The sequence below is a fragment of the Rhopalosiphum maidis genome, chromosome 2 (genome assembly GCF_003676215.2).
Source record: "Rhopalosiphum maidis isolate BTI-1 chromosome 2, ASM367621v3, whole genome shotgun sequence".
In the NCBI taxonomy this organism is placed as follows: domain Eukaryota; kingdom Metazoa; phylum Arthropoda; class Insecta; order Hemiptera; family Aphididae; genus Rhopalosiphum; species Rhopalosiphum maidis.
In genome coordinates, this window is record NC_040878.1 from 59,958,559 (window position 1) to 59,981,891 (window position 23,333).

At 28.5% G+C, this 23,333-nt stretch overlaps 3 protein-coding genes across 3 annotated transcripts; 1 reads left to right on the forward strand and 2 right to left on the reverse strand.

The window, feature by feature from the left end:
• Positions 1–9,289: 9,289 nt before the first annotated feature.
• LOC113551239 (mediator of RNA polymerase II transcription subunit 31) lies at positions 9,290–12,452 on the reverse strand. The gene is made up of 4 exons (XM_026953364.1): positions 12,257–12,452; positions 11,838–11,927; positions 11,674–11,770; positions 9,290–9,922 (listed from the first exon to the last, which is right to left on the reverse strand). The coding sequence occupies exons 1-4, from the start codon at positions 12,267–12,269 to the stop codon at positions 9,646–9,648; spliced, it is 477 nt and encodes a 158-aa protein (XP_026809165.1). The 5' UTR covers positions 12,270–12,452; the 3' UTR covers positions 9,290–9,645.
• A 306-nt stretch (positions 12,453–12,758) lies between these two features.
• Positions 12,759–15,206, forward strand: LOC113551238 (target of rapamycin complex subunit lst8). The gene is made up of 7 exons (XM_026953362.1): positions 12,759–13,051; positions 13,368–13,419; positions 13,483–13,645; positions 13,706–13,856; positions 13,933–14,123; positions 14,190–14,332; positions 15,051–15,206. Exons 1-7 carry the CDS (start codon positions 12,932–12,934, stop codon positions 15,164–15,166), a joined length of 936 nt encoding a protein of 311 aa, XP_026809163.1. The 5' UTR covers positions 12,759–12,931; the 3' UTR covers positions 15,167–15,206.
• LOC113551237 (3-oxoacyl-[acyl-carrier-protein] synthase, mitochondrial) lies at positions 15,139–16,518 on the reverse strand. Its single transcript, XM_026953361.1, has one exon. The coding sequence runs from the start codon at positions 16,419–16,421 to the stop codon at positions 15,171–15,173; it is 1,251 nt and encodes a 416-aa protein (XP_026809162.1). The 5' UTR covers positions 16,422–16,518; the 3' UTR covers positions 15,139–15,170.
• Positions 16,519–23,333: the final 6,815 nt, after the last annotated feature.

Sequence of the window (23,333 nt, forward strand, 5' to 3'; positions counted from 1 at the left end):
GTTCGATTTATGAATTTCAGATTAGATAAATTATGATGTTTTATTAATTTTAATTTAAAAATAAAACTAAAATATGTGTTTAAAAACAAAAGCGGTTTATCTTCAAATTTTAACAAAATATTAAAGTATTTAACATGTTAAAGGTTAATACAATATTGTTCCGCTGTATGTTACACTAATATTAATGTTATATGATTACTAAAAAGTTAAGTTAGTAATTACTCTGTTGTACAATATAGGAGTTGTGTACATATACGAGGGTGGTTCAAATATGATCGAGACAAATGCTGTAACATGTTTATTTATTATCGAAAAAGTTTACAAAAAATCACATTTTTTCTAGGTAATTCCCCTCAATATTTATACATTTTGTCCACCTTTCCGGAAGTTTTTTGATGCCGGTATCGAAAAATTCCTTGGGCAACTCGGACAGCCATGTGCGCACGAACCCCTCTACCTCGTCGTCGGTGTTGAACTTTTGACCTCCGAGGGCCTCTTTCAGTGGTCCAAACATATGGTAGTCGCAGGGCGATAAATCCGGACTGTAGGGGGGATGTTCCAGTACCTTCCACCCCAATTTCGATATTGTATCGAGCGTGAGACGCGCGGTATGAGGGCGCGCGTTATCCTGGAGAAGAATCGTACTTCGTGCTGGAATGCTCCTCCGTTTCGACCGATAAGCGGGTTTCACGTGTGTTTTCAGAAGGTTAGAGTAGTATACAGCATTAATGGTACGTTGAGTGCGCAGGAAATCGACGTACAGCACGCCCTGCCGGTCCCAGAACACAGTACACATTACCTTACCCGCGGACCAGGTTTTCTTCGCTTTGACTGGCGCCCCTTCCTCCTTCTTCCTCCACTCTTTACTTGACACCTTGGTTTCGGGAGTGTAATAATGTACCCATGTTTCGTCTGTAGTGAAGATTTGCGTTAAAAAATCGTCCCCCTCCGCCTCGTATCGCGTCAGTAAGCGGCGACAAACTTCCAACCGCGTGAATTTTTGCTCAAAGTTCAACAGTTTAGGAACCCATCGCGCCGTTATTTTGCGATATTGAAGATGTTCGTGGATGATAGACTCTACACTACCAATACTGATGCCGACTTCAGCCGAAATGTCTCGAACATTCATCCTACGGTCCTCCAAAATGAGTTGTTCTACGCGGCGAATGTTGTCTGGTGTGACGCTGGTTCGCGGTCGACGATCATGTGGCTCATTCTCGACGGTTTTGCGGCCATCCTTGAATGCTTTGGCCCATTTAAACACGGCAGCCCTACTCAGGCACTCACTACCGAACTGCTTTTGCAAACGCACAAAAATATCCGTGTTTTTAACGTCTTCTCCCAATAAAAAACGAATGATAATACGTTGCGCAACGGCAGTCGGCACTTGACGTTCACTCATGGTCGTAGCACACGCGTGAAACACGTGCTCCGACGAAAACAATGCCACACTGTTTGTAAGAGACCCAGCTATCACATAATTAAGCCACTACCGTCGAAACATACATGCGGGCCATCTACAGCGTTTGTCTCGATCATATTTGAACCACCCTCGTACTTCAATAACCTATAAAGTTGTTACCTACGTGTAAGATGAAAAAACGATCTAAGTGAAAACGATTAACATTTTGGTAAGTAAGATTAGGTTAGGTTATTTGATAATAACTATATTAATATAAATATTCGGATCTCTTATCCTGATTGTTTTAAAAAGTACTGAGAATTTTCAATTTTTGACTTCCCCGAAAGTACCAACAAAATCCAATTTACTACTAGAAAGTTGATAATTAGAGTAGTTTTTCTATAAGAAAAATATATCCTGAATTTAGAGTTATGACATTATAAAATTAATACATTCCTCACTCCACTTAGAATCCAAAATTAAAATAAAGTTACATTTATTACATATTTTGAACTGGTAATATTCGATTTTTTCTATTTTGGGACATATGTTGGACAATTTCAGTAATTCTTTAACTTCATAATTGAATTGAATTGATTGAATTGTTCACTAATGAAAGGTCAACTCGTTGTTTGACTTTATTATACATGCATTTATAGTGGTCATTATGACATTACTTAACGTTCAATTAAATCTACCATTAGTCCATCTCCTCTTTTATTTATCACATACTTATATTTGATTTATTTAGGTTTTTATTCTCATAATCAATGATTTTCTTCACTTATAATTTTATATAGAAAATTTGAATGACATATGTTTGATAATACATTATGTAATACACAAATATACAATATACATATAATATATAATAAGTTTAATAAATTAAACGTTACCATCAAAGTTTGGAAAGACATTGTAACAGAACATTATATGAAAACATATTTCTATTATATACAAGTAATGAAATATATCAAATAATTGATAGTAATAAACTAATAGTTATAAATAATTCATAGTTGTTTGAATTAGGTTTACAATATAATTAGGTATAGGTATTACATATTATTATTATTATTATAAGAAATTATGTTTAATGAGACATTTAAATGCTACATTATAGAACTTAAAACAAAATAATTAAGAATTAAAATTAAGTTGTAATTCGTTAGATAAAAATAACGAGTATTTGAATTAATTATACTTTTAATTAATTTGAATTTCTTACAAGAATTAAATATAGTTGAGGAGAAAGGTGTTAGTATATTTGTATTTTCATATATAGGTAGTGTGTTGTAAAGGTTAACTTAATTGCAATTCAATTTTTATGTATACATTAAACAAAAGGTAGAGAATGTAGATAACTATTATAATATAATAATGGGTTTAATTATGATTATTTATATTATTTATAATTAGTATCCGGACCCTAATGAGATTTTTTTTAAATTTATGAAACATCAAAACATTTAACACAAAAAGTGATACAAAATGATGATACCTACTCTCTATTAGCTTGTTTGTGACAGGAATAGGGAGTCTAATAATTTTAAAAATTTTTATTGAATAGGTATATTTTAATAGGTACAATAATATCTATTAGGTAGGGTATACCAATTAGTTACGCGTTTTATAATACATACCAATGGCCATATAAGATTAGATCCCCATTGAAAATCTATTCGACCATAAAACACATTTTTAAGGCTCGTTAGTCCCATAATTTTGTACAGCATCAACGTTGATCTTATATCTTCGTAGAAATCTTTATTCGAAATCGACATTTTTAAAAATAAAATGTAAATTGAACGATATAGTCATAAAAATGAATTGAAAGCATAAGTTTCAATTGAAATATTAGATATATAATATTATAGCCATGCGGCATAAACTTTGGTCGTATGCTATGTGAGTATTAAAACCATTTGTTGTGATCAAACAAAATTACATGACCCGTAAATTCATATATTAAGTTTAAAATATTAATAGAATTTACTTATAATACATTTTGATTGGGAAAAATGCATATTGTGTACCTATACGTATGAACGTCAATATCTCATCTTTTGACAATTTACAAGGTTCTAATTTAGATTTCATGAATAGTAAATGTGTATAACTATTCCTCAAGAATGTCGTATTGTGCGCGTGTGTGTTTATGTGTGTTTTTTTTAATAATAAAAATATTGACTGTGTAAATATTTAAACAAAATAATAACATTTATCTATATTAATAAAGTAGGCGTAACTATATTGGTGAATTTATCACTTCGATGTATAACACACGCGAAAAATATACGAGTTACTGAGTTTGATTGTCTTCAATTTGACAATAAATATTTCATCAAACGAGTAATTGGAACAATGATTCGATTATTCCGTCAGTTCTGGCGAATTAGCATTTTATTTCTTCGGTTTAGCATATTATATTTACTCAGTGGCCTCGGGTCTACATATTATATTCCACTTTTCGTTTAAACGAACGTCGAATAACGAAAGTGAATTTAATTAATGTATCATTTATCGTGTTTATTATATTTCTATCGAAACAGTTTTCGTGTTGTGTAGACTATACGATTCTATGTTACATTATGGCATGAATACATTTTTGTATTTGATTATTATGGGCGCATTGTGTACAAAAAATAACTCTATTTTATCACTTTGGTAATTTGATTAGCTAGTCAATAATAATGGATGACGGTAAGGTTCACGGGAAAAAATTGAGCAAGGAAATATTGTGTTGTTGAGTTATATGTATAATATATTTTTACTTTTTAGAATAGCTACAGTATATATTGTACAAAGTATGAACAACTTACTATAGTCTTAGACCTAAGTAATTAAGTTAGTATCTGTACCTAAAATACAGTAAGACAAGTTAAATTTTAAGTTTTGTTTTTCGAATTGATTCAAAATTTAATACATCTACAAAAAAATAAAGACGGGTACCTATATAGTCTTACCATAATTCAAATGTATGATACGAATAAATGTACATCATTAGGCGATTCGTAACAGTAACGCACACATTATAATATCATGAAAAGTATTGATATTCTATTGAAAATAATTATTATATACATACCGAAAAATTTATTAAAAAACATTATTTTCAAAATTGTATATTTTTGCTATCATTTAAATGTTTGAATGGTACCATACATAATTAATTTCATATTCTGTCATTCTGAAGTAGAATATTTTTCTGAGAAGTTTTACGTATTAGTGTAATTTAGTCAGTAGGTTATTCTTATTGGTAAACACCAATTATTGGGGTAAAAAATTTTTTAACTCAAATTCTATAATTTTAACACATTTTATCACAAATTATTTAAAGTAATAACAAAACTATAGTTTAAATAATTGTTTGTCTGTTATTAGCATGCATTTTTTATTTTAAATTTAGAAATAAAATAAACATAATGTATTTTTTATGTATTGGGTTTCTATATGCAAGTCAATTCTCTTATCGAACAACACTCATTATTACAAAATGTTTAAATGTTTTTGAACTTATTTTTTTGCATAGTTCTCAATGTAAATAAAATATATTTTTTCAAATTGTTTGTCGTTATAATTGTTTAAGGTTAATGATTAGTAGACCAACATTTTACCTTTACATTCCGCTTGCCTAAACTTCAAATACTAAGGTGAAATATTTAAAAAATATTAAAAATGTTTGTTTTATTTTGACTGGATATTAAATGTGAAAAAAATATTTTCAAATATTGAGTGTTGTTCGATAAAAGAATCACCCAGTATACAAGAGTATTTAAAACTCAGATTAATTAAAAAAACGTAGGTACGTATTATCTTACAACCCCCTAGTTATTATGATCATTTCAAATCAGTGTCAATATTTTGTAACTGATTTCCACTGGCTTGCAGGTGAACCAATGCGATATTTGGAAGGGTTTCAAAGTTTCAACCCACCTATTAAAATTTGAACTGTAGCGAAAATATTAATTTGCAAAATATTTTTGCTGATTTGTAGTCAGCTCTGTGGCTTGGAGAGGGTCATCTTCGCAAACAAAACATCTCATTTGGTTTAAATGTTTACGCGCGATTTAAAATCAAAATTTACGCTTAAAATTATTATTATACTAATCAAAATCAAACAAACATATCCGAAATTTGGGTATACCTCTTCTTAATTTTTCTCTTACATATTAATATGTATCTGTACATGAGTTTGGATAATATTACTACGATACGCGTAATGTATAAACGAAGAAAAAATAGTTGTTCTTTTAACGAGTTATGATTTATGACGTACCCATATTAAATAATATTATACGCATTATTATGTTGATTAGGTATAATAAAATACCAAATCTCCACTGATATATTTTAGTCAACTGCAAACGCAATTGGAACAGAAATCGGATAGTTGTTTCAATAACCCTGGGATGAAATTCATAATATAATATTATTATACGTATATAAATAATGTAACACTATAATTTATGGCAATTCATTTACCTGTGGGATCCGACCAATAAAATACGTCCTTTAAAACATTTTTAAAGATAACTCGAGGTCGAGGAATTTACCTTCATTCCATAATTTCTATAACTCTACTTTGATATTATATTATTTATATTAATGTATTCAATATTATATAACAGTGCATTATAAGCTAATAATTATAAATAGTATATACTGAGGTAGTCATAATCAAAACTAGTCTAAGAAACATATCGCATAACGTATAGATTGTTTGGGTTTTGAGCGCATTCTATTATTGTTAAGTCATTCGAGAAATAAAAATTAATTTGTTAAATTAATTAAAAACTTTTTTCGTTATTATCATTAAAAATTCTATTGGAATTGGTGGCGCTATAATAATATACTGGGCGTAACTGCAGAAGTCGCTGTCAAATGGAATTAAATATAACCTAAGCAAAAACTTTGGTTCTTATCAATATTACCTATATTTTTTTTTGTGTTATATATTACTGTCAATAACCATAAATATGAAAAGATGATGAATATAAAAGCCATTACATAACTAGTTAAGTTATTAATTGTCAATTTCAGCGGTTTCACTCTGTATACATGTTTTTCAAAATTGTATATTTATTCATAATAGCATGATGTCGCATATGCGTATGCGAAATATGCGTATACGCCTGAATATATAATTATTTTTTTTAAAATTAGGTTTATTTATTAATTTTAAAAGTTGAAAGACTATAATAATTGACATTAAATAGATACCTATTTAGTTTTCAAAATATCATTATGAATTATATTATTATTATATATCTTAAATTTATATTAAACACACGTAAAAATGAATCAGATTATTTTATTTTTATTTAAAGTTCAATAAGTATGTTTTAAATTAAATACAATAATATATATTGCGACTCTCTCTTTCTAGTACTGACATACTGAATAGTCTTACAAAGTCATGTATACAAAATTGCAGCTATAACACACGAAAAAAAAGTTTTTTTATTTATACATTTTATAGACACCGGTTACTTTATGATTAAATATTAAAATAAATTTAAAAAAAATGTTTGATAGGTTATTACTTATTATTTAGGTGTAAGGTGTGAAATGTTCAAATTTCTTTTAGTTGGAATCTGTATAAATATCCTATATACTTCCATTATATTATGAGTTCAAAAATCAACTTTTCGTCTTATCACAAACTTAAATATACTCTATTTGTGGAGCATGATCATTTTTAATCAAGGGAATGACGGTCAATACTCTTTATAATGGAAATTTATACTAACACAATTAATTATCGTCGAACTATTATCACAAGGTCAACTGTTGCTACCTTTTTAAATTTAATCAGAAATAGTTTAAGTGGAATAAATTTGAGAACAGTTGTTTGAATTATTTATGTTTACCGATATTGGCGATATTCGAATACTTTACATTAATAATATTGTATTGTACATTTTGGACGGCGTTTTGGGTAGGCAATTCATGGCCATATTTTATAAATAAATAAATAATTATAATTTGTACATCATTTAGTTTAGTCTAAATTTTAGACATATGCAAAATTCGAGGGATGGGTATGGCACTTATAATTTACTTTAAAAATAAGGGAATTCAAAACCACTAGTTTTTTCATTGGAATTTTAACACAGGTTTTTTATATTATAATAAAAAACCATAGAAGTTGCTCTGCTATACAGGTTACAGGTGCGACTCAATGATCAGGTTACTGATTACATTAGATCTATTAGGATGTGTTAAATTTAAATTTAATAATAAATTCACTACATATAAAAATAAATGAGGATAAATCGTTATTATACGTTTGAGTATTCAAACTCCTCAAAATGTTAACATAATAACATCAAACAATCGTGTATTTACACTTACCTTTTTTTTAAATTTCAATAAAAAAAACTTATAAGAAATCTCGTACTAAACTTTTAAAAAGTGGACAATGAAATCCTAAATTTAATGCATTTTTAACTACAAAATGATTTGCACATTTCATGGTTTTAACAAATTTCGGATAAATTTGAAAATCAAACGCCTATAATAAAAATTATGATAGTGCATTTTCGATGCTTTTTTTATTTGATGTAAGCACAATTCATGAGGAACGTTGCTTCAATTTTTTGAACTTTTTGACTAGCAAATAAAAAATGTTATTATACGGGATGATTCTTTTATCAAACATCACTCATTATTTCAAAGTCTATTAACATTTTTGAAATTTTTACATAATTTCTAGTCGATATAAAACAACATTTTTAAAAAAATTATATTTTTATCGTTATAATTATTTTACTTTTTACTTTTTTGAATGACGACATTTTTAATTCCATATTTTGAAGCAGAATATTATTTTTTAGAATATTTCGATACATTAAAATCGGACAAAAATTTATGAGTTATAACTTTATAAGTAGACGGTATTTAAAGTTTTGTTGAGCGGAGTGGTGAGGTACGGGAATACTCTACAAAATGTTGGTTTCCTATTCCTCTTTTTAAAATTGTTTAAATATTTAAAACAGTATTAATTACTCGTTCGAATTTTGATTTTTATGTATCGAAAGGCACTGAAAAATATTCTGCTTCGGAAAATGAAATTAAAAAATGTATGTTATCAGTTAAAAAACTAAAAAGGTAAATAACATCAAAAATATAGTTGTTTTATTTCAACTAGAAATTATATATTTTTTTTTCAAAAAATTTATAAAAAAATAAATTTTAATACATTTTAAAATAATGAGTAATGATAAAAGAATAACATTGTATACAAATAAAAAACCGGATCCTGGTGATTAGAAATATGTAATTTTGAGTGATAATTAAAAAAAACAATAAATATTTTTTTGAACTGGTTTTTTTTTTTTTTTTATACATTTCTGATATTTTAAAAATAATTATTGGGAACTTATAAATTTGACTCTTCAAAGTACAAATTACTTAAATCTAATTAACTATCTAAAACCACACTTTTAAGGTTGAAAATTAAACCATTTTTAAGTCTCAAAAAAGTGATAACAAACATGAAAATAAATTTAAAAAAATAATACATTATGTTGATCAAACATCGTCTTAATCTATTACTTTTCAATTTTGTTGAAATGTTATGGTCATCATAAGTTTTGTCACCATATTAATGGTTTTTAGTACTGAAGAAGTTGATGTACAATTTATACAAGTTATCCTGAGAAGAGAAACATTAAATAGTTTTATGACCATATTGTAAATGTACAATATTAATTTTTATATATTAACTTGATATTCATTAAGTGTTTTATACTTGAACAATAGCTTTATGTACATTACTCACGAATAGAATATTTTAGTGTTTCTTATAATGTATTAAACTATATACGCATGTATGTAAAATGTAAAAATATAAAATAATAAAGAATAATAACAATATTACTTTATAAGAAATATCTTTATTATAATTTCAATCAGAATTTAATTTAATTTAATAAATTACATTTTTTATTTTGGTTATCAAACATAATATATTTTATACTTCTAAAATACAATCAAGTGCACAACTGCATATTTTGGAGTCTTGTTTTTTTTTCAAATTAATTTGGGTAATGTGAAATTATATTATTGAAAATAAAATAAAATATAATACTTCTTAAAGTCATTTTTAGATAAACAATTTATAATTACATTTTCACAGTACTATTAATGTAATGAACATTTAATACGTGGGAAATTAGAACGATACAACATAATGGATAAGTTATATAAAATAACCTTAAATTATAAATAATAATAAATTAGGGAGGCATAACTTTAGGAATGGGCATTGACGCTGGCATGATTCCATTTGTGCCATTAGTTTGTGCTTGTCCAATATTTGATGCACCAGATTTATTCATCATATTCATGTTGTGCTCATATGCAGTATGAATCAATTTTGTTCTCCGTCTAGTGTAATGTTGCCAAATCAATAACAACTGATCATCAATAAATTTCGAACAAATAGCAGTAGCGATTTCTTTTCTAAATGGTTCATGTTGTAAGAGATCTAAAAAATATAAACACATGGGATACCTGTAAAAAATTAAAAAAAAATTGATGAGTCTAGTTAAGTAATTTTATAAACATTACATAATATATTTAGTTTACATCATGTTATATTTTATACTAAGTATTATAATTAATAATTGTTAATACAATTAATTTTTTACTCTTAATTAAATACATTTTTATACTGTTTAATGATTAAAATACTAACACAAATAAAATATCATGTAGTATAATATTATAAAATCCAAAGTTTTTAAAATTAGAAATGATCAATACATTTTTTTAAATGTTTTAATTTAAGCATACATTTTAATGATAGAAAATAAAAATTTAAATTTTGATTACATATTTTTTGGTAAAAATTTAAAATAGCCAATTTATTAGACTTTTGTAACATTTTAGTGGTAAAACATTTATTAGTCAAGTAATTTATTTATTACAATTTCTTAAAATATTATTTTAGAGAATTTTCAGATATAAGTAAATCTTAAATCATTTGTTATCGATATAATTTTCATTATCTTTTTTTATACATTTAACTTATTTCATTTTTATTAGCCAGGTTTTTCTGTTATACTTTGTATACTTAATGAACTTAATGGGATTGGAAGCGATGATTTTCTGTTTTTGTCTGACACACACATAACATAGGATTATAGACGTATTCTATTTCCAATGTACCGATTGATATAATGAAGCAATAAGAATTCTGAATACAGATTTGAATTCGTTATAAAGTCTACTTGAGATCGAATTTCTCACATTTTTGATTTTATCCTCCCAAATTTCAAAAAACGTTTTTTGACTCTTACTACTCCAAAAATTGAAATATGTTAATTTTTAATTACTCTTTTTTAATATAACGCTTTTTGGAATTTGGGAGGATAAAATAAAAATGTGGGAAAGTTGATCTCAAGTAGAATTTATGAAAATTCAAATCTGTATTTAGAATTATTATCGTTTCATTATATCAATTGGTACGTTGGAAATAGAACATGTCTATAATCCCATGTTGTGTGTATGTTAGATAAAGACAGGAAATCATCGCTTCCAATTCCCTTAAGTAAAACAAAATTTATATGATATACCTAATATTTTAATTATTTTAAAATTTAAAACCTTTAAATTTGTGTAAAAAAAATTGTTAAATGAGTTTGCATTATTTATTACTAAATAAATTGAAGACTGAAATATTTATAAATATATTGTAGAACATGATAAATTAAAAATCTTTAATGCAGAAGTGTCCAACCTTTTGTGAAGACTGGTCCATATTATGTGAGTATAAGTATACTAGTACCACTCTAAGAACGCTACTTGTTTGCGCATTCAGTAGCGGCGGCGGTCAGAGTTGACGGAGGCCAGCCGTTTGGGAAGGTTTAGTGGTGGGAATCCACGAGATTGGACAAATTTTGGTCGCCGCCTAGTAGCGTTCTTATGAGGGCCAAACTATAGTTGTGGACCACATAGATTTTAATAGCAATACATTAAAATTTATTGCAATACACAGGTTGGACATCCCAGTTTTAATGTAATAACAAAATGTATATAGAAATTCATATTACCTATACCAATATTTTGTTACATTTATATAGGATTTATTTAATTAAATTTAAATATAATAAATTAGGTATGTGAAGAAACTTAAGTTATAATATAATTTATAAATATACATCTTATATAATACAAACAAATTAATTATTTATAGATATGTTCAATTAAACAGTACGCTATTAAGAGGTATAAAGTAAGTATTATTAATACTTAGTACTTACTTAATAAACTTTGCATAATCTGGTTCTTTCCAATACAATAAATATTTTAAATAATTAATAAAAGACTGATCCTTGAAATAACCACGTTGAGCTAAAACTGAATAGTTTGAAAATAATAAATACATTTTTCAAATTGCTATTAAATATCATTATTAAAAACTTACAATTTAAATAATTTGGATTAGCTAAGCATTGAACAAATTCAAGTTCTACTTGAAATCTTAATCTGGTTTGTTCTTCAGTTTCAGGACCACCTGTAATAGAAAAATAAGTTTAATAAAATACCTAGGTAACTAACAGCAATTTTAACATTTGATGCTAATCTCTGAATAGTATTCTATTCATATAAATACATATTCATCATTAATCACCAAGATGCATATTATTTCAATGCATTTATACAATGATCAACAATTTTAATTTTAAAATAATATGTTTAAATGTAATTTATATAGAAATATTCTTATTAATCAATTGCACATTATTGTCTGTTTCAACTTTTACAAAGTAACGTAAATCATCTACAAATCATTATTCACTCCATAGATTTATATAATATAACTAGCGTATACTTCTAATTTACCTTTGTTAGCCATTTTGGTTTAATTAATTCTTCATTAGATTTTGTGTTATTTTAGAAAATTATCGACTTGTGTAAACCGTAGATTTACCCCTAAGACAAAGTCGGCCCTCGCAAGTCGCTGGAACGTCATAAATAAACATTAAAGCGATAGCAATGGCCTATTCATTTTATCAGTAACAAAAATATACTATAAAAAAATATTAAATAATCATAATAATATTATAGTTGTCTTGTACTCCGCTTATCAGTCTGCGGCCCGTCAATGAGTGAAAGAGAGAAAGGAAGTCTTCAGTGTGGCCTTCATTCTGACGTGCGTCTGTTTTATTGTGTAAATTGACAAACTGTTAAATCTATAATAATAATAATAATTTGGAAATATGAGATATGAACGAAAAAATAAAAATATGATATACTTTATTATAGACGTACTATTAAATACAAATTTGTTATTTGAGTAATTTCTCATATTTCTAATATTTTAATTTCATTTTCATGATAGGTTATTATTTGTAATTATTGTATATTATCAATATTCTATATTATCATAGTACTAAAAATGTATTTGAACTACAAAATATTAAATTGATTTTCTATTTATTAGTCTTGTTGACAAATAAAATAACAGTTTCGAATTATTCATTCGGGTCTTCTCTTTCAATGTATTGATTTAAAATAATGGTAGACAACGCATTAACTGAAAAGGTACTATTGGCTACTGGAGGATATGATCACACAATTAAGTTATGGCATGCAAACACTGGAGTTTGCAATAGAAGTTTAACACATTTAGATTCTGTATCCTTAAAGACATAATCATAAATATTTAATTTGTTCAATTATTTTATCAATGTAAGAGTTGAATGAATGTTAAAATATTTTGAATTAACTAGTACATTTTTGTTTATATAATCATATTGTTTCTGTTTAAAAATTCTTTGTGTATTTGATTAGTATTTTATATTGTTATTTCAATCCTTCCAAGTTATAATTCATGTTACTTTAAGTATACCTACTTAATATAAAAAAAGTTATTTGGCATATCATGTACCTTGACTGTTTTTAGTTTTTTAAAATTATTTATGTGAATAGAATCCTTGACCAACTAATTTAGCAAGTAAATGCATTAGAAATAACGCCAGACAGACAACTTTTGGCTGCTGCAGGTAATTTTTTTTAGTAATTACATCTCACGCTTATCTATTTAATTATGGTATTTCGGCACATAGGGTTTCAACATATTCGTATGTATGACTTAAATTCAAGCAATCCAAACCCAATTTTAAACTATGAAGGGATTTCAAAAAACATTACTGGTGTTGGATTTCATGAAGATGGTAAATGGATGTTTACATGTGGTGAAGACTGCAGTGCTCGTGTATGGGATTTAAGGTATAAATTAAAAGTTTAAATTACACAAGACTAAATTAAGTTTTAATAATTTTTGTGCAGGTCTAGAAACTTGCAATGTCAGCGCATTTTTCAAACTACTGCACCTATTACTAGTATATGCCTTCATCCTAATCAAGGTGAGTTAATATTAGGTGATCAGTCTGGCTTGCTTCATTTATGGGATTTGAAAACTGATCACAACGAACAACTTGTAAGTGTACTTGTACTACATTAATGCAGTTCTTCAGTTTTAATTTTCTTCCTGTTTTAACTTTTCATAAGTTTAGATACCTGAAGTTGATGCTTCTATACAATGTGTGGCTATTGATTCTAGTGCAAATTATGTTGCTTCTGTAAATAATAAAGGAAATTGTTACCTATGGAGATATAATGGCAATGGTACTAGATTAAGTCCGGAGCACAAAATTAATGCTCATAGGAAGTATGCTCTTCATTGTAAATTCAGCCCTGATTCAACGTAAGAATGAAAATAGTTTTGATTTGTAACAAATTAATCTCTAATTAATATCTTTGGTTGAAATAGATTGTTGGTAACATCTTCAGCTGATCAAACAGCTTTTATCTGGAAAACAAGTGATTTTTCTTTGAAACAAGAACTAAAAGATGAAAAACAGAGATGGGTATGGGATACAGCATTTAGTAATGATTCGGAACATTTATTAACAGGTATTATTGTGAATAATTATAAAACATTAGGGCTATAGTTAATTTATTTTAAGAGTAATATTTGTAGCAGTGGTTGAGAGTTTGGGACAGTGATAGGTGGTTTTATTACCATCCATCAAGCTGACCCAGTCAAAAATTGGTTATCATTGAGAAGTACTCTTAACATATTGTCAATATTATAATATTGAATAACATTTTGATGTTCAGCTAATAATATTATTTAATTAATTATGTTATTTGGCATCACTGAGTTTGCTTTTAATTTAATAATATATTATTGGTTTATTCCAATATATAAATCAATACAATAATTGAAGAATTAATTTTTTTCATTATTTTCATTATATGAATATATTCATGTTTATTAAGAAAAAGTTATTGCTCTGTAACTGAATCTTACATTTCTAAATCTAGAAATGTAAATTTTGTGTGAATTCGTAATTCATTGACAATCATTAACAAAGTTCTTTTCGTTAAATTAATATGATAACTTTTATTTTTGTTAGAATACACATTTAACAGTTAATTTAGGTTATTGTTTTGATTCAGATAACTATTAAAGTATCTATTATACATGAATATTTATTTTAGTAAATTCTATTTTTTATATTTTATTTACAGGTTTAAATACATTATTTTTTCTACATTATTTGGTAGTGCTTAATTTTGTAAAATTAAATCGATATTTTACTTTATGACTTTTTTTTCTTATTTTTAGTTTCATCAGATGGCATGGCAAGATTATGGAACGTAGAAAGTGGTAATATAGAACGTGAATATGAAGGTCATCAGAAAGCACTTACAGCTTTAGCATTTTGTGATCCATATAATTAAACAATTATAAAATAAAATTTGAAAAACAAAGGCTTGCATTTGTACCTCCAAAACCAAATGCATTTTTTATTGCTATTCTTTTTTCTTGTTTCCATTCTATTGGACTTTTTGTAACACAAATTAAATTTTCAGCTTCTTTGCAAATATTATTTAGATTTGCTGTTGGTGGAATGACACCTTCATAACAAGCAAGAATTGTAAAAATACTCTCTAAATTTCCCGCAGATCCTAGTAAATGGCCATGACTACCTTTTGTGGATGAAACATGTACATTAATGCAGTGCTCATCAAAAAGTCTTTTAATTGCTATTAATTCAATTGCATCTCCTACTGGAGTCGAAGTGGCGTGTGCATTTACATATGTAATTAATTTCTTGTCTACCTTGGCATCTAGAATGGCTCTAGTCATAGCTAGTAAAGCTCCTTGGCCATTTTCTGGTGGTGCTGTTAAGTGTGAAGCATCACCAGATAGGCCATAACCTAGAACTTCTCCATAAATATGAGCATTTCTATTAATAGCATGTTCTAATTCTTCTAATATAAGCATAGCAGACCCTTCACCAATAACGAAACCATCTCGATTTACATCAAATGGTCTTGATGCCAATTCTGGCTCATCATTTTGTGTAGATAGTGCTCGTATTCTACAAAAGGAAGCTATTGACAATGGGCTTATACATGATTCGGCAGCACCACAAATCATTGCTTTTGCGTGTCCATACTGAATAAAACGAAAACCATCACCAATTGCATGAGCTCCGGTTGCACAAGCAGTAGACACAGCGTGATTGGGTCCTTGTATACCGTAAGCCATGCTTATTTGACCAGCAGCCATATTGAGTAGAATGCGTGGTACAAAGTATGGGCTAACTTTACTGTAACTAGTTTCTAAAGCTTTGGCTGTTTGACACACATCCTCTAAGTCCACCATTCCTACTCCTACACTGACCCCAATATTTTCTTTATCAACAGTAGACAAAAATATTTTTGAATCTACAACTGCTTCTTGTGCAGCAATTAGGGCTAGACGAGTCGAAGGAGCCATTGTACGTACTTTGCTCTTGGGTAATGATTCTGGCAAATCCTCCAGTCCGTCAAGAGTTGCTGCGATTTTGGAAGGAACGTTTTTGTAAAGGTCATTGTCCAATTTTCTTACAAACGATTTTCCCGACAAAATATTTTTCCAAGACGTATATTTATTGGCACCAGCTGGACAAATGACACCCATACCAGTTACTACGACTCTTTTTTTCATAATTTTATTTTTATAACTCTCTACAAAATATTGTCGAATATAGAATAATATAAAACTTGAAAAACAAAACAAATATAGATTTCTTTTCTAATTTAAAAGTAATAATGATAATTGTTATCAATGTTATCAATATTATAATGCAGCCGATATCACTGTGAAACCATAGATAACCTTTATTATCTATGTGTGAAACTACCAGTATTTTAAGGCCGGTAAACAGTCACATAGTTCCTTCGACAGCTAGATCCCTGTGACTTACTGACGCAAGAGGATCCAAGGAATGGCTTACATTTGATTATTATATAGGTATATAGGTATCTCACGCCTCATCACAAAGTTTTAACTTTTATACCGCTATTTGAAATATTTCAAATTAAATTCTATAAGAAATTCGTATAATGTTTTCCTGTTGTACTTTCCTTCGGGCCGTCCTGCCATCATTGTGGACCACGATTAACTCGTCATGTTAACCAAAATAATGATACACCTGTTAATAAACATTAATTTCGTTTCCATACTTAATTATTGTTGATTAAACGATATTTTTGTAAAAGATATTTTAAATATGATTAAAATATGGGCTTCGTTAAAAGAAAGAAGAATCTCTGTGTGATATTTATTAGAATTTCTATTTTTTGGTATGTTTATACTGATAATGTTTTATACTTTTATATCATATGATGATTTTTGTTGTAATTTTTATTTGTAATATTTAACCATTTTAATACATAATAATACTTATTTCAATTCATGAATAATTATTGAAGTCGTCAATTTCATTGACCTCTCATTTCCTCACAAATATTATGTAATGCCAGCCCTGGATCGTATGAGTATCAATAACTGCACCTTACATGTAGTGATCGTTAAATCATACGTTTATACACACGCACGGGGTTGTGCAAATACGATGGTATTCGTGTAACACGGCGCACTTATTTCACGCCTATTCGAATGGGTTTCGACAACGTACAAGCGGTAGCAGTGTGCACTATAATATCGGACTACATCCGCGGTGATTGTAATACAGTCTACTGTAGTCATAGACGTGCGCACAGGGGGTTCTGGGTGTGCCTGGGCCCCCCTCGACATGAAATTGGGGTCCTAAAATTTAAGTCCTATAGCATATATATGGGTCCGTATTTTAACTAATGTTACTAGAATAAAAATTATATTTTTTCTAAAATATGTTGTAAAAAATTATGTTTAGAGATAAAAAAAATAATACAATTCAAAATATTTTAAATTTGCGTGGTAAAACTTATTATGATTATAACAGCTAAATGTTTTTGACTACAAAAGTAAAAATTAAAATTAAAATATATTGCAATTATCTTGAAAATGATTAGATGATAAAGATTAAAGATTTTAGATGCAACTATCTAATGAAATGTTATATAACTTGGTACTAGTAATACTACTGATTAATATGTGATATAATTTAAGTAATGTTTATTCAGGCATTATAATTTATTAAGACATGTCTTGTTAAGAGAGGGCCCAAATTAAGAAAAGGGCCCGAAAAAATTGTAGGCACCCCCCGAAATTCAGGTCTGCGCACGCCTATGACTGTATAGTAGGCACGAAACGGTTTACTCGTCTCTTTCGTGCATAGTGAACACCGTCCCACGGCTTGCAGCGACCGCATTCGCCCGCGCTCGGTAGCATAAAAACGAATTAAAGGCCGCGGGACATCGCAACCACTGAATACAAAACCGTCGGACGTCGATGGCCTGTACCGATAACCAAGACCAGTCACAAACATAATGTTAATATAATATCGGCCACTGATCGACAACAATACTATATAATATTACATAATATTATGTCACGGTTGTAACGAAGCGCATTTATGCTAATAATAATATTATGCACAAGGGCGTATCTATAATACGGCACAGTTACAAGGTGATCTGTCCGCGTTTGCACTGTGAGGGCTCGTGATTTAGGCGTGAGGCGTCGTCCGGAAAAAAGTCCCCAATATAAGGGCTCGTACTTACAACGAAACTGATGTGTCACCGATAAAAAAAACTCGGCCGACGCACAAACGATCGGTATATTGGTGATGGAAAAGTAATGCGAACACCAAAACGAATGGTGCATCGTCGGGCGGCTATGAATTTTACGCACCAAAACGATATATTATGGTTTTTACTTCTGAGTGTACCACTGTACCAATATGCACTCATCACTCAATCAATACTAACTGATTTATATTACTCTATCTATAACATGAACTAATATACATATCATATTATATATATACACAGAACAATTGTAACAGCATAAACCTGTTATATTTTACACGAGTACTTATATATGTATATTAATTTAATAATTTAATATTCTAATGTTATATTATAAAATAATATGATTTATTATAATTTATAACTCACCGGTCCATAAGGGTTTGTAGTAAGTTTACCTGTACAAGTTACTTTCGAACACTTCCAACAAATATTTGATTTATATTTATTCTTAAAATGGTATAATCATATAACCATATTTAATAATTTAAGATTTAGTTTATAGTTGTTTAGTTTTGGTTCATAGTGTATTTCAGAGTGTAAATATTATGCTCTACTGACACTGTTCTCAATCTTTTTAAGGTCACTACCCAATTTTTTTCCTGAAAATCTATCTTGACCCATCACATGGTTTCACTTTTATTGGTTCAATAGATAGGTTTAAAAAATCAGTTTGTTACTTTTATTATTTATTACTTTTAACTAAAAAGTCCATAGGTAGATTTATAATTTATATAATTTTACAAATATACTTTTAATATTGAGGCGTATACGAAGTGTGTGCGTAGTTTTCCTGCTGTAGCTGATAACAGAACTTTATGATTTATAAAGTTTATGTTTTTACAGAATAAAATAATATACATATCTTAGAATTTATATAATTAAAAAACATTCTCGTGACCCTCCAAAATTTTACTTGCAACCCACCAGTAGCGTTTACTGTGTCACCAAACCCACGTCTCATACTGATTGCGATCACGATTCATGATCTACTGTTTTGAGTAATTTAATTTAATCTTATCTTGTAAAATATATTTTCCGGTTTATTCATACTGTACAAAAGTGTCTGCGATCGATTTTTATCAATTTTTTTAGCCTTACAAAGTGACCGCGGTATGCAACTCAAACGATAGATGCAAAGTACAAAGTGTCCGTTTACCATATTATTATACACATCTACAATAATGAAATAATGCAAGTCGCAATAAGTTGTAATTTCCTAAAATATGTTTTACATGTGACACGGCAGTTATTTTTTCAATACTTATAAAACTTTTAAACGATTTAATCCTTCAAACAAATCATTATTAAAAGACTTTTGTCTAGAATATCCATATAGTTAAATGTAGTAATAAACTATGTTGTTATTAAATGTGTTGCTCTGCGCATAGATTGTCTGTACAATGCGTCGGACAAGGCGAGTAATGCGATCACGACGTAATGTATAATAAATTATTATATTTATATTTATTTGATAATTTTAGCTTTTAATACAGGTGTTAATAGTTATAGATATTTACTATACAATATCAATTATTTATTAATCGTTCATTACTATGGGCACCTATTGACGGTTAAAAAAAGCTTTAACAGAGTAAAGAATTTGTTAGACTTGAGAAACATGTTGGCAATAGCGGAAAAAGTCTCTTTAGCGCCCCTGTGAATCTTGAAAAAAGCGTTTTTTACCAATTAAAGAAATCGACAAATGTACGTAATGTACGAGTTAATAACAACAATAATTATAATGAAACACTGATGGAACAGTTTGGCATTTTCACGATTCCATTATTAAATTCACACATTGTGTCATTGTGTACTAATGTGTATAAATAAAAATAGCATTTAAAAATGCATATATAATGAAAAAAAGTCGTTTTGATGATGATATAGAATAAAAATACTACTTTGTAGACACATTTCGCCATACCGTTGCTACGCCTCTTGCTATATACATATTTAATACTTATAGTGCTTTAGAAGTTAATATATTATTATTTCTTTTTATCGTGTTGGCTATTATAGACATAATATAAAACGTAAACAAGATATATTCATATTTTATATTATAATTTATAATAAACAGTAATAAAATAATATTATGATGGCTAAATAATGTTTGTAATTAATTTTCTTTTAATAAATGTAAGGACCTAATAAACTATTTTTATTAATATTTTTATTTTTACTGTTTATTTCTTATAATATTTTTTAATTTCGTTCAAAAAATATTTTCAGTTTTTATTTTCATAAAATATAATATTTGTGTTCTTCGATTATTGTTCTTATTTATAAATTCTAAAGGTTTTCCCTCAATTCTTTTTAACTTTCATTGTTTCTTTTTATTCAAGACGTATAATTTGTTTTTTTTTTATTCTTAATATAAATCATTATAAAGTTTTAGTTTCATAGATGCACACATCCACAATGAATGCAATTTTAAATTAATAACGGTTCCTATTCTCTAGAACACAGACCCGAAATAGTTTTATGAATCTACATCATTGTTACTACGTAACAGTTAAACGTACACTATAGAATAATTATTACGAATCCGTGTGATGGTAAGAAATTACTTTTATATAAGTCTTAGGAAGGCCGGATTGGCTCTACGAGTTACCGAGTAAAACTCGATGCACGATGGGCCGCAACAACTTTGGGCCGTTCAAATCATGAGTAGACGCTGATATTTTAAGAGTTAAAAGTTGAAGAAATGAAGATTAAATGTTGGATTTGTACAATTCTACCAAATTATATATTATTATTATATTATTATTATTTAGTACCTGCAGCAGTTTCATTTATTTCTTTAGACGCTAAGACACTAATAAACTGGAAATAGACGTACGCGTGCTAAGACAAAATTAAAATGATACGATTTAAACCAATTAACATCTTAATTTGTGTGTTTAATTATTAAATGTATAATACGATATTTATTTGTTTAATAATATTACATATATATAACGTATTACTTATTATATTGGTGTAAAAGAAGCATTTTTTACATAAGTGGGGAATCGTAAATTCTTACATGTGAGTAGGAGGTAAAAATCACATACGTTAATTCCAACATACGTAAAAAAACACAGTAAAAAAAAAGGTACGTCTGTAAATTCATAAACGGTGAAACTGTGGAAAATAAGTACGATGTAAAAATATATAGTATATTTTATATAACTTTATGATATCAAACTGATGATAATGTCTTAAAAAATTAAAATATCATTATACATTTCATTTTTATATACATTTTAGTATAATATATTTCAATAGTAGTTATTAATTTATTAAATAAATTAATAAATAAATACGTACATAAAAATAAGAAATAATAAGTCACACATAAACAAAAATATTATAATTATATAATTATTATATTATAATAAAATTATATGTATGAAAATATTATCCGATTGTACTGTGTCTCTAAAAATGTCCAGCCAAGCCCCTCCGTGTGCATGTCTATGATTGTACAGGAATATCTGGCATCGTTTATTAATTATATTCTACGCAAAATGTATGATGATGGGATGGACGGGGTATAGAATGTTCGTGATGACTGTGCGCATGAGCAGACCTCGTGATGCACTTCAACAACGTCACCGCCGATAGAGAAAATTTGCAAATACATAACGAAAATGAAATCGTTATAACGATTACTATAAACTATGACACGCGGCTAACAATAGTTATAGTAGTTTCACGTTTGGAATCTAACGAAGCACTTGTGTAATATGCAGTCATAATAAATAACGATATGATTTTTATTTTATTGATCACACATAAGTAAATTATAATAGAACGGTGGCGATGTACACTTAAAGCCGTTTGGATTTCTGTGTCTTTTTGATTGGCCGATGTTTGGATTAACGCAATGCAATCCATGAAGGTTATCGCTAACGCAGCGATCCATCACGACCATACCGCGGCTACTGGTACGCACGTGGACCACGACTTGGACCAAATAGTGACGACATATTGTTGGCGAGGAGGATACAGAGTGAGTTGATTGGAATAAAAATGTCAGCTGTGTCAACGCAGATGCTCTTGTTTCCAGGTAAGGTGCAGCCGGTGCAGGTCCGCAAACTATATAAAACTATTATAAGCTACCGAATCCCAGTGGCAGAGTCCTATCCGCAGTAATATATACGTGCAATCACCATCATGACAAATTAAAAAATAGTTTATGCGCAAAAAAACACTAAAATGTGGTGATTTTTATTTTATACTATGGCCGACAACGGTCGCTGCTTATTTTTTAACGTTTTTCACCTAAAAAACTAAAATTAACGTATTTTTAAGATGGATTTGTATACGCCATGACTCTATAGACGTGGTTGCTGGCACAAGGGACCGTCAGACTTACCTCCCATATCAATATAATTCCAATAATTTAAATTTAAACCACCTAAGTACGTAAAAACTAATTTTTTGAAAAAAAATCGTATGCAAGTTTTCGGTGTGAAGGATTAATTTTTCGACTCTTAAACTTGACACGCATCGTTAGACGGGTCGCCGAAATGGTTTTCGAGCAAAAAAACACTAAACAGTCGAGATTTTTATTTTATACTATGGCCCCCTACGGCCCCTGCGTATTTTTTGACGTTTTTCACCTAAAAAATTAAATATACTTACTTTTAAGATGGATTTGTATACGCCTTGACTCTATAGACTTGGTTGCTGGCACAAGGGACCGTCAGACTTACTTTCCCATCTCAAAAAAATTCCAAAAATCTGAAATATAACTGCCTAAGTACGGTAAAATCGAATTTTTTGAAAAAAAATCGTATGCAAGTTTTCGGTGTGAAGGATTAATTTTTCGACTCTTAAACTTGACACGCATCGTTAGACGGGTCGCCGAAATGGTTTTCGAGCAAAAAAACAC

What these genes read in the sequence shown, in the direction of transcription:
- LOC113551239 (XM_026953364.1), bottom strand. An exon ending in TAATCCAAATTATTTAAATT is followed by an intron (nt 11,771 to 11,837) that starts GTAAGTTTTTAA and finishes CAAACTATTCAG; the next exon opens with TTTTAGCTCAACGTGGTTAT. An exon ending in GATTATGCAAAGTTTATTAA is followed by an intron (nt 9,923 to 11,673) that starts GTAAGTACTAAG and finishes AATTTTTTACAG; the next exon opens with GTATCCCATGTGTTTATATT.
- LOC113551238 (XM_026953362.1), top strand. Translation starts at nt 12,932, where the DNA reads ATGGTAGACAACGCATTAACTGAAAAGGTACTATTGGCTACTGGAGGA. An exon ending in ACAACTTTTGGCTGCTGCAG is followed by an intron (nt 13,420 to 13,482) that starts GTAATTTTTTTT and finishes TTCGGCACATAG; the next exon opens with GGTTTCAACATATTCGTATG. An exon ending in CTGATCACAACGAACAACTT is followed by an intron (nt 13,857 to 13,932) that starts GTAAGTGTACTT and finishes TCATAAGTTTAG; the next exon opens with ATACCTGAAGTTGATGCTTC.
- LOC113551237 (XM_026953361.1), bottom strand. Translation starts at nt 16,421, where the DNA reads ATGAAAAAAAGAGTCGTAGTAACTGGTATGGGTGTCATTTGTCCAGCT.